Source organism: Aedes aegypti, chromosome 3 (genome assembly GCF_002204515.2).
Source record: "Aedes aegypti strain LVP_AGWG chromosome 3, AaegL5.0 Primary Assembly, whole genome shotgun sequence".
Classification (NCBI taxonomy): Eukaryota; Metazoa; Arthropoda; class Insecta; order Diptera; family Culicidae; genus Aedes; species Aedes aegypti.
This window is the reverse complement of record NC_035109.1, coordinates 263,522,491-263,534,804: the sequence shown is the minus strand read 5'-3', so window position 1 is coordinate 263,534,804 and position 12,314 is coordinate 263,522,491. Positions and strand designations below refer to the sequence as shown.

The 12,314-nt window shown below is 38.9% G+C and overlaps 1 protein-coding gene across 2 annotated transcripts in view; it reads left to right on the top strand.

Moving 5' to 3' along the window:
* Positions 1–12,314, top strand: part of LOC5574778 (synaptojanin-1) — a 44,174-nt gene that overhangs the window by 19,623 nt on the left and 12,237 nt on the right. For both annotated transcript variants that reach the window (XM_021853902.1, XM_021853903.1), the window contains exons 3-5: positions 10,303–11,739; positions 11,798–11,980; positions 12,046–12,157. In XM_021853902.1, coding sequence (XP_021709594.1) covers positions 10,303–11,739; positions 11,798–11,980; positions 12,046–12,157 — 1,732 coding nt within the window. The remainder of the gene's footprint in view (positions 1–10,302; positions 11,740–11,797; positions 11,981–12,045; positions 12,158–12,314) is intronic.

The following is a 12,314-nucleotide window of genomic DNA, read 5'->3' as shown; positions in this document are numbered from 1 at the left end:
CCAAATCAGTCTCCCAGGCATTTTCGAAAACGTTCTCTTGATTGAGAATATTTTCGAACTCCTGAGTAACTTCATTTTCAATTGGACTAGTAAGTCCTAAATTAAAATTGTGCGCACTTTCAAACTGCATAGCAAGTTTTTGAGCTTTTTCACAATTAGTTAGTAGTAATTTGTTTTCCCCTTTCAATGCCGGTATTGGCTTCTGAGATTTTTTCAAGATTTTAGATAATTTCCAAAAGGGCTCAGAGCCGGGGTCCAATTGAGAAATTTTATTTTAAAAATTTTTGTTTCTTAAATCTGCAAAACGTTTCTTGATTTCTTTCTGCAAATCCTGCCATATAATTTTCATAGCAGGATCACGAGTGCGTTGAAATTGCCTTCTCCTCACGTTTTTAAGACGGATCAAGAGTTTAAGATCATCGTCTATAATCACGGATTCAAATTTTACTTCACATTTTGGAATTGCAATGTTCCTAGCTTCAACAATGGAATTTGTTAAAGTTTCAAGAGCATTGTCAATATCAATTTTAGTTTCTAAAGAAATGTTAACATCAAGATTAGAGTCAACATACGTTTCATATATATTCCAGTCGGCTCTTAAATAATTGAAAGTGGAGCTGATAGGATTGAGAATCGCTTCATGCGATATTTGAAATGTAACAGGGACATGATCAGAATCAAAATCAGCATGAGTAACTAATTGGCTACAAAGATGACTAGAGTCGGTTAAGACCAAGTCAATCGTAGATGGATTTCTAGAAGAGGAAAAACATGTAGGGCTATCAGGGTATTGGTAATTGAGAAATATCCTGAAGAGCACTCATCAAATAAAATTCTGCCGTTGGAATTACTTTGAGAATTATTCCATGACCGATGTTTGGCATTAAAGTCACCAATGACAAAAAATGTTGACTTATTGCGAGTCAATTTTCGCAAGTCAGTTTGGAGCAAATTAACTTGCTGTCCAGAGCATTGAAAAGGCAAATAGGCAGCTATGAAAATATATTTACCAAACTGTGTTTCAACAGAAACACCTAAAGTTTTAAAAACTTTAGTTTCAAATGACGAAAACTGTTGATGTTTTATACGCATATGAATGATGATTGCAGCTCCCCCACATGCCCCATCAAGTCGATCATTACGATAAACAAAAAAGTTAGGATCTTTTTTTAGTTTGGATCCAGGTTTTCAATAAGTTTCGGTAATAACTGCTATATGCACGTTATTAACCGTAAGAAAATTAAACAGCTCGTCCTCTTTACCATTCAGAGAACGAGCATTCCAATTTAAAATATTTAAATTATTATTTGGATTCATTAGAAAAACGTAATCCAATAACAATTTGATTTGTAAATTTTACACCTACTTGGACTGCTTCAGTCATAGTGGTGGCTTTGAACATTGCATCAATCATTCGATTCAATTGTTCAGTTAGAAAATTAAAATCAGAGGCAGACATATTATCTGATGATTTCCCCTTTAGAATTTTCGGTAGACGAAGAAACGGGTAGGAGTTACCTGTGGCGGTAGGGTTTTTTCCATTTGATTTGAAACAAGTAGAATGGGTATCATGGAACGAATAGGGGAAGAGTTCAAATTACCTGCTACGATATCGGCAAAGGATTTACCGTGGGTAGAAACATTCGAAATTGAAAGATTCGAACGGCTACCCGACGGATTAAAATTAGTTTGTGAATGAGCATGATTATGATCTTCCTGGTGGGTATGATTCCTAATCAAGCGATCGTTAACTGAAAAATGAGCATTGTTCGATACTCTACCAGGCAAATTCCGGAAACGACCGTTATCGTAACGGATATTATCCTTCATCTGCCTGGCACGAGCCTCAACGACTCTTTTGCGTGAAATGCATTCCCAAAAGTTAGCTTTGTGAGGGCGCTTGCAATTGGCGCATTCAAACTTTCTGGTATCTTCTTTCACAGGACAGTCGTCCTTGGCGTGAGAAGAACCTCCGCAAATCATGCATTTAGCATCCATGCGACAATTTTTTGTACCATGACCCCACTTTTGGCACCGACGGCACTGAGTGGGGTACTGGTAATTTCCTCCAGGTTTCTGGAAATGTTCCCATGTCACACGGACATCGAACATAAGTTTAGATTTTTCTAAAGCTTTAATATTATTTAGTTCTTTTTTGTTAAAGTGAACTAAATAAAATTCTTGAGAAAGCCCTTTCCGAACAATGCCAGAATGGGTTCTCTTTTTCATAATGATTACTTGGACTGGGGAAAATCCAAGTAAATCATTTATTCCATTTTTGATCTCTTCAGGTGACTTATAGTCACTTGAGAGACCTTTCAAGACGACTTTGAACAAACGTTCAGTTTTGTCGTCATAAGTAAAAAATTTGTGCTTCTTCTCTTCAAGATGTCTGAGAAGAAGTTCGCGATCTTTAAGAGTTTCCGGCAATACGCGACAGTCTCCTTTCTTTGCGATTTGGAAGGAAACCTTGATTCCCCTAATGGTGTTCAAGATCTCCTGCCTAAATCCCCCAAATTCGGAACAACTGACCACGATAAGTGGCACTCTTTGCTTCCTCACTTGAATCAAAGAGCCTGGGCTAGAGGCTGCTTCGATTTTGTGTTCGGAAAATTTGTCTAGAGCATCGAACTGATTGCTCATTTCGATACAATTATTCATTTCACCCTTGGAAGAAACTTCGCATTCCGGGGAAGCGTCCTTTCTTCCATTCTTGCCACGTGTAGTGACAGTTTTAAAACCCACTTTTTTGGAAGGAAGTAGTAAATTCAGAGATTCACCCTTCCTTTTGTTAGTTGTTGATACCATGTTTAGTTAATAAACGAGAAAGACGTGACCTTCGAGAGGTTTTTTCCCTAGACGGTGTCCAAGAAGGATTACCACCGCTAGCTTTCGCCAACGGGTCCAACGAAAAATCGAAGGCACGGGTCCAAACAAGGATCGTAAAGGGATCAATAGTAGAAAAAATAGTACTGAAAAGTACTGTTTAAGTAGCACTGAAAAGTACCGTTTTTAATTTTAGCACTGAAAAGTACTGTTTGTGTAGCACTGAAAAGTACTGTTTTATCGCACAGCACGAAGGTACGATGCGCACTGACCTATCAAATCAAGCTTTTTTTTTTTTTTTTTTTTTTTTTTTTTTTTTTTTTTTTTTTTTTTTTTTTTTTTTTTTTTTTTTTATTAGTATCATTCCAAACATTACATTCATTTCTTATATCTAGGTGTTCTGTGTTATTTGACAACACTATCATCCTAATTTGGTAAAACAAATTTAAGATTTAATTAACATTTTGTTAACAACATATTACATTTCATTTGCCGTAGCAGTTCAGTTTTTTTTTACAGGTGAGTTGATTTCACCTGCTTATAAGAGAAAAAAAATGTTTTTAATATACTTAACCTAACTTAACCTAAACATATAACGCATTAATCGTGGCAATAGAAGATTGTAACGATTTTTGCCTGAAATTATTAATTATTTTATTTGACATTTGTTCCAATGTTTCAACATTGGATATTCTATGTAACTCATTGGTACTATACCAGGGAGGAAGCCTCAGAATCATTTTCAAAATTTTATTTTGAATTCTCTGCAGAGCTTTCTTCCTGGTATTACAACAGCTAGTCCATATTGGTACAGCATACAACATGGCTGGCCTGAAAATTTGTTTGAATATCAACAGCTTGTTCTTAAGACAAAGTTTTGATTTTCTATTAATAAGGGGATAGAGACATTTTACATATTTGTTACATTTGGCTTGAATGCCCTCAATGTGATTTTTAAAAGTTAAATTCTTATCTAGCATGAGCCCTAGATACTTAACTTCATCTGACCAATTTATTGGAACCCCTCTCATCGTGACACCATGTCTACTTGAAGGTTTCAAATAAAGAGCTTTTGGTTTATGTGGGAATATTATTAGTTGAGTTTTGGAAGCATTAGGAGAAATCTTCCATTTTTGCAAGTATGAAGAAAAAATATCCAAACTTTTTTGCAATCGACTACAGATGACACGCAGGCTTCGTCCTTTGGCGGAGAGGCCTGTGTCATCCGCAAATAAATTTTTGACATCCCTGAGGTAGCTCAGGTAAGTCAGATGTGAAAATATTGTATAATATTGGTCCCAAAATGCTGCCTTGAGGAACACCAGCTCTTACAGGAAGTCTTTCAGATCTGGAGTTCTGATAATTAACCTGAAGTGTACGATTTGACAGATAGACCTATCAAGCTAATATACCAGAACGCACCGTGCCTGTCGCCTCATGGGAGCCCTCGATCCTCTCGATACAGTCGAGAAAGCTGTTTCCAGCCATCGGAGTCGTTCTAGTCCTGTTGTCGAGCTTAGTAACAGGGTCTCCCAACGTCCTTCATCAGGCAAGTACGCGTGCATATATAGCAATTTTATGTCTGATCAATCTCCGTATTCCTGTACCGAGACTCGGCGCCGATAATTCGATTAGGGATTCTTCAAGTGAACAACTTTAAATGCCGGCTTTAGTTTCAATCCCTCTTAGACACGCGGAACGCACTTTAGAGAGCCTAATAGAAGCCCTTAATCCCTCTGACGCAGTCCTGCCTTCTGCTGCCTTCGTTCTCCTCAGTAGTTCCGGTTCTGTAGTCAGATGTGGAGAGAATGTCTTCCAAGCATCCAACCACAGCGAGTATTTTCCTCCTGAACGCCCTCAACTGTCGCCTGGATTCCAGGAACATTGGCGATCTCGCACCCAAACGATTCAAGGTCATCGTAGTTTACTACCAAAATGTTGGTGGAATAAACTCATGTGTGGAGGACTACGGCTTGGCTGGTTCAGATTCCAGTTTCGATATCATCGTTCTAACCGAGACGTGGCTCGATTCTCGAACTTTGTCTATTCACATGTTTGGACCAGATACGAAGTTTTCCGTTGTGATTGAAATCCAGATCACAGCTAGAAATCAACTAGCTTTGGCGTACTCATTGGCAATGAGTACAACTTTTAACCGAGTGGTGGTAAAAGCCTACCTTACAGATGATTTCTGATTCGCGGTGAGATGTGGTTTCATGCTTACCACGCCTAGGAATGAATGCTAGGGGGGGGGGGGGGGTCTAAATGATATCTTACCGCAAACGAAGCCTGTGCAATATCAGGGCGCCCTTCACAATATTATGCTCTTCCTGCACTACCCGCAGCAATGGTACAGTAGTGTGGGGCTTATTTCCAAAAATCTTCCGTAGTCAGGATTTACAAAGTGGAAAATGATCATCGGTCCCAAAATAACATCCTGTGAAAAAATGAGAATTTTCGGTGAAGGTTTAGAGGTGGCGCAAAGGGCGTAAGTGCAATTTTCCCATTTTAGTGAACTCTGAAAAAATTTGGTATGCTTTTCAGCTTGTTTTGGTGATTTTAGGACCCTTAAGGGCAAAAATTCACCTCAAAATTGCGATTTCTCCACTCCTTTAGATGATATTTGACGAAATATATTTATGCATGCGATTTTTGGCCCTTGTATAGGTTACGCTGACTGATTACTATGAACCCGAATAAGCATATGATTAGCTGGGGAGAATTCCTATGCTAGTAAAATGGAGCGAAGAGCAAAGAAGAATGAGAGAAAGAACAAAGAACACAGAAGAATGTAAGGTGGGGTGGGTGAAACAGTTGGGAGGGTGAAACTAGTGCAGGGTGACCAGCGCACCGGGAAATCGGGAAAACCGGGAAAAAGCCGGGAATTTCAAATCACCGGGAGAAAACCGGGAAATATGCGGGAATTTCAATAACCACCGGGAAAATTTGCTCGAATCCCAAGTTAGTCAATAAAGTTAAGAACTTTTCTTTATAGAAACTTTACCACTTGCTCTAATCCAGTAAATAAAAAAACTTTTAATGAAGAAACATCTTGCGAAAAGTTTTTCATATAGTTTCATGAAGCATTTTATGTGAAAAACTACAATTTTTAGATGTTTTAAATTTCTCTAAGCAAGCAAGTGCAAGTGAATTGCAACACTTAGATCAAATTAAATGCGTTTACAACCTATGATATTGATTGAAGATATGCCATTCGTTTTTTTGTTTGGGCTTAGTAAAAATAGTGTACAATTCTAATTCATTTCAGAATTATGACTGTTATATTTTATCAGAAATCATTGTCCTGAGAAAATGTTCTAGATTTATGGGGATAAAACATAACAAAAAATTCTATGCTGATGACCATGGAACGAAATGTTGAACAATTGATAAATTCATTTTAATGTCTACCAAATCTGTGACCGTTTAAAATTTCAACTATGATTCATTCAAAGATTGACTCGATCCCATCATATAAACAAGGGTCAAACTTAACACTGAACTTTTTCATAACAAATTCCACGATTACTTAAAATGACAGTCGTAAATATGTTTCATAGATCAAACTGGAATTTAGCAGAATCAGTATAAGCCCAGAAAATTTGGAAGCAAAATATCTGATTTCCGTCTACCCCTAATAGAAATGAACAAAAAACGCGTACTTAAAAGTCGTTTGAAATGGTAAAAAAATTCGCAATAATTTTTCTTAGCATATCATTAAACCGGGAATATTTTTAAAATACCGGGAAAAAACCGGGAGAAAACCGGGAATTTGAAATTGACTTTTCACTGGCCACCCTGCTAGTGATGTGTTGAGTGTAACTGAGGAATCTTGTAAAATCTCGATTTTACGCAATGGAGAAAAGTTCCAGTAGAAAACGATGATTTTATTGACTTCTATTTAATATTACCTACTTCAGAAATATTTCGAGCAATGTTTCTTCAAGTAGGGGAAGAGCACCAATTTTTGACCCATCTCTAGTTTTCGACCCATGCATACGATTTAAGATTACTCTTAATAGAAAAATTGCAGTAACGGCTAATATGTCCTCAACTCCATGCGAAGTTTCATCATTATTCTTCTGGTAGGTATAGATAAATGCATGTCCACTTCACTGCTTCAGTTCAATAATCGTTCGGTTTTTGTTTCCTGGATGTTGATAGCTATTTATTGAAATGAACCGTTGCAAAATATACATCCTGGAAATTCATACATTCATACATTCCTGTGAAAATTCCTTCATGTAGCTCTGTCGCAATTCCTAAAAAAAATTGTTTCAGAACTGTAAAGCTTAAATTTTGTTTAAATTCGAGAGGTTTCCAACCTGAAGTGATTTATCTCTTGCACTCTATAGAAGCTCGTGCACTAATTTGAATTTTGACTACCGATTTTTTCCTTCTGTTGTTGTTTATATACATCGATTTCATATACAGATGTAGAACGATGTATTGAACTTCAACTGCATTTTCGTTTGTCCGAACTTATGTTGAAGGTGTAGTGGTAAAAGTGAAGTATTGGAAGCCCAAACGCAATTAATTGTTGAAATGGCATCATAATACAGAAATTCCTGTGGAAATTCTAAGAGGAAGTGTTACTGCTAGAGAGCAGAAATCGTTTATGAATTTACCTAATAAGGATATATCGTGCGGGATCAAAATCCGAACACCTATGAAATGAATCTAAATCCTTCCAGTTCATATAAAACTCCTTATATTTGTATGAAGTGTAAAGATTTTGAGCCTGTATTGGTTTAGGCCCCTCTGTAATTTTTTTCAGATTATAAAAGCAATTGCTGGAGTTATATAAAACGGGCATTCTCAAATACAAAATTAGTGTTGTGTTATAATCACATCTCATACATCCAACCGAGATATTTTCATGGTTCCGTAGTTCATTCTGATATAATATCATCAGTTACACCTTCCCTTGTTTAACTCACCCCACCTTACATTCTTCTGTGTCCTTTGTTCTTTCTCTCATCCTTCTTTGCTCTTTGTTCCATTCTACTTGCATAGGAATCCTCCCCAGCTATTCATACACGGAGACGGAATTAAACTCAATTTTGGGTTGTTTCAACGCAATTCCGTAGTTGAGCCCAATAACTCAATTTTGGCTAAATTTCCAAGGTCCCCACTAGGTAGTTTGGCTTTAATTCCATTAGAAAAATATACTCAATTTTGGGTTGATTTAACGCAAAATTGAGTTCTTTCGACCCAAACATAAGAAAAGTTGCATTTACCCAAATTTGGCTTATTGGGCCAAAGTACCCCCATTGGGTAGATGCAGCTCTTTCTATTTTTGACAACATTCGTGTGGGAGAAAGAGAAAACCGAGAGATTTTGGGTTGAAACTATAATCGATATACTTAATTTTGGGTAAAGTAAACTCAAAAATTAGGTAAAAATATTTCTCCGTGTATACTTATTCGGGTTCATAGTAATCAGTCAACGTAACCTATACAAGGGCCAAAAATCGCATGTATAAAATATATTTCGTCAAATATCATCTAAAGGAGTGGAGATATCGCAATTTTGAGGTGATTTTTTGCCCTTAAGGGTCCTAAAATCACCAAAACAAGCTGAAAAGCATACCAAATTTTTTCAGAGTTCACTAAAATGGGAAAATTGCACTTACGCCCTTTGCGGCACCTCTAAACCTTCACCAAAAAATCTCATTTTTTCACAGGATGTTATTTTGGGACCGGTGATCATTTTCCACTTTGTAAATCCTGACTACGGAAGATTTTTGGAAATAAGCCCACCCTAATGGTACAGGCTTGTGCTTCTCCGAGATAATCAGCTGCTCTTCTTCAAGTTGAAGCCTGCGATTAAACAAGGGTAGGATTTTGAATATGTTGCTATTTGATTTAATTTAGTACTATACCATCCAATTCCACTAGAGTTTGTATCCTTTGACAGATACCTGTATTTAGATCTCAACTGTAAAACCGTCTTCAGTCGGGGTTGGTGGTCTAATGGCTACCGCTTCTGCTTCATAAGCAGAAGGTAATGGGTTCAATCCCAGGCCCGTCCCTTTCCTCACTTGCTTCTATCTACCACTCTTAATATATCACAGTTGATGTATCTATAACAAGTTCATAGCATTTGCTAGAACCCGAGACGGACAGAAATAAACCGTTTCCCTACGCTTCCATTCCCGCATAAACTGGCGTTGACGCAGTGGTATATACGGTCAACCGTGGGAGCCAGTTGAATGCATCATCAATTCCTTTCCCTTCCCCTCATTGGTCTGCGTTCTGACGTGGCAGGCACCATTGTTGCCTAAAGATAGAAGATCACCAGCACTTATACACTGAGGGGGCCTGGTAATCCCAAGCAGTTATCTGGTTGGTTCCTTGTGTAAGTGCAGCTGATCTGGCGATACTGGAGTAGCAACCACGGGCGGCCAATCAAGCTCAAGCTCAACTGTAAAACCGTCTTCAGTATCGTGTACTTACTAAACTCGACTTAAAGAAATTCTTCGTATGCACACATTATATATTTAAACTAGGTATAGTCATAATTCCCTACCATTTTTTTAGAAACTATAAATTTAAGAGCTGTTAGATACATCCCTTTCCTCTTTTGAAGAAAATTTAAGAGCTGCTATCGCCTGTATGATCTTCCATTATACGTTTGTATATAATATTCTGTCTCTTTTCGCATTTCGCGAAATTCAATGGATACCGATCTGTTTTTTGTTGCTGGTCTTTTCCATGCCAAATTTGTAGTTTGGGTTGCAGCTACGGTTAGAATAGCTCAGATCAATCTTATTCCCAGTTTGAATCTTATTCAGTTATGGCTATCTTTGAACATTTAAGTGTAAAATCGCTTAGAACTCGATATTGAATTGGTTAGGAGAAAATATCATTGACACTTTTCCAACCATTCAGTTTTACAATTTCTGTATAGATTCGGCGAACGAAAACGATTCAACCCGAATCGATATCGATCGCTCAATGGTTGACCGGGCTCCATCTATTAAAAGTCAATATTACTTGGATGATGTCGTTGAGACTACAGCGTCTTACATTATGAAATCTTTTGGAGAATCCTAGACTACAAGAGCATCCCCATGGAAGAATTCCGATTTGATTAGGCATCGCAAGGCTTTCAAGAAGGCTCTTTGATGTGCTGAATGATTCGACTGAAACAAATGCACAAATGTTTCAGTCGGCTTAGATTCCAAGTGAAAAAAAAATCGTTAAGTCAGTCGGCTTAGATTCCAAGTGAAAAAAAAAATCGAATTCCTTGTGATGACTTTACTTCTTTGGATGAAGATGGTTTGAATGATTGTTCAATATACACTTCCTCGAATGTTGATATACCATCTAGGGATATACCAAATTTCTGTTCTTATATTGTTTCGAGTCTCTGATGACACTCAGATCATAAGATTGCCGGACAATTGAACATATCAAAATGTTGAAATAAATCGACGGAATGTTAACGATTCTTCCTCTCTCTTCCAAACAGCTGCTCAGGAAACGGAAATTGTCCGCAAACAGTACACCAAGGTCCTGGACGCCTACGGATGCCTCGGCGTACTGCAACTCAATGCAGGCGATAGCTCTCTACTATACCTGGTGATGGTTACCGGGTGTTTCTCCGTTGGAAAAATCTTAGACAATGAAATATTCCGCATCACCCAAACGCAGTTTGTTTCGCTACAGTACCAACCGACAAACGAGGATCGAATCTCCGAAATCCGAAAGGTGTTGAACTCGGGCACGTTTTACTTCTCGTTTGCGAATCCGGCGGCCAGCAACAGTGTCCAGTTGGCAAGTGGAGGATTCAACTTCGACATCACACTGTCGGCTCAAAGGCGTCGACGCACTACGGAGACGGACAACAGGTTCTTCTGGAATCGCATGTTATTCATTCATATGCTACGATTTGGAGTTGAGTGCAATTTTTGGCTGCTGAAAGCGATGTGCGGATCGGTGGAGATCAGAACAGTCTACGCCGGGAGTAAGCAAGCGAGGGCGGCTATCATATCAAGGTTAAGCTGCGAGCGTGCTGGAACACGCTTCAATGTTAGGGGAACGAACGACGAAGGATGTGTGGCAAATTTTGTGGAAACAGAGCAATGTATTTATCTTGACAATGAAGTATCATCGTACATTCAGTCTAGGGGAAGTGTCCCTCTGTTCTGGGAACAACCCGGCGTGCAGGTTGGTTCTCACAAAGTCAAACTTTCACGAGGCTTCGAAGCTTCGAGAGCGGCGTTCGATCGTCACATGACTTCTATGAAAGCTAGGTACGGCAAACAAGCAATAATAAATCTACTCGGAACAAGTCTGATAGGCAGCAAAGAGGGTGAGGCCATGTTGAGCAACGAATTTCAGCGACATCATAGGGAATCCAATCACACGGATGTGCCGCATATAGTGTTTGACTATCATCAGGAATGCAGAGGAGGCAATACTAACGCTTTATCGAAACTGAAGGCCAAAATTGACGCCATGTGCTCAGATTATGGCCTGTTCCATGCCATAGGGGACAGCGTGTTCCGAGAGCAAAAAGGAACCATACGAACCAATTGCTTAGATTGTCTGGATCGCACCAATTGCGTTCAGACATACATTGGCTTAGAAATTCTGAACGAACAAATATCGCAAATGTCCGCACTATCAGACAAAAAGCAGCAGATTGCCTCTCGGTTCGAGGAAATTTTCCGGCAGATGTGGATCAATAATGGTAACGAGGTGAGCAAAATTTACGCCGGAACCGGTGCCATACAGGGTGGTTCGAAGCTAATGGACGGAGCCCGTTCTGCGGCAAGGACAATCCAAAACAATTTGCTGGATAGCTCCAAACAAGAGGCCATCGATGTCTTGCTCGTTGGTTCAACCTTGAGTTCTGAGCTGGCGGATCGGGCCAGGATCTTGCTGCCGTCAAATATGTTGCACGGTAAATTCGGAATGGTATTTCATTAACTGTTTGATACTAACCCGATTCTATCTTGCAGCACCGACGCCTGTTCTCCGCGAGATGTGTCGTCGCTACGAAGAGTTTGTAAATCCTTTGGATTTGCGCATTGCATGCGGTACGTACAATGTCAACGGTGGAAAGCACTTCCGAAGTGTTGCCTACAAGGACGTATCTCTTGCGGATTGGTTACTCGATTGCCATCGACTGGCTCGATCAAAATGTAAGAATAATTTGTTAGACTACTTTCGAATCAAAAGTAATTGGACATGTGTTGGTGTTTTTTAGCATTAGTTGATGTGAGCCACCCGGAGGATAGTAATGAACCACCGATCGACATTTTTGCAATAGGTTTTCAGGAGATTGTGGACTTAAATGCATCCAACATTGTTGCAGCCAGGTAGGTTCTATCACGGTGCTCCCCTGTCCGTTATAAAAAAATCTTCATCCAATTTGTGCTCATCAGTCGATTTCTTAGCAAACCGCGTGTCAAACTGCAAATTAAACAACAATATATCGGTCTGATGTTACACCCTCTTGATGGCATAAGTCCTCAA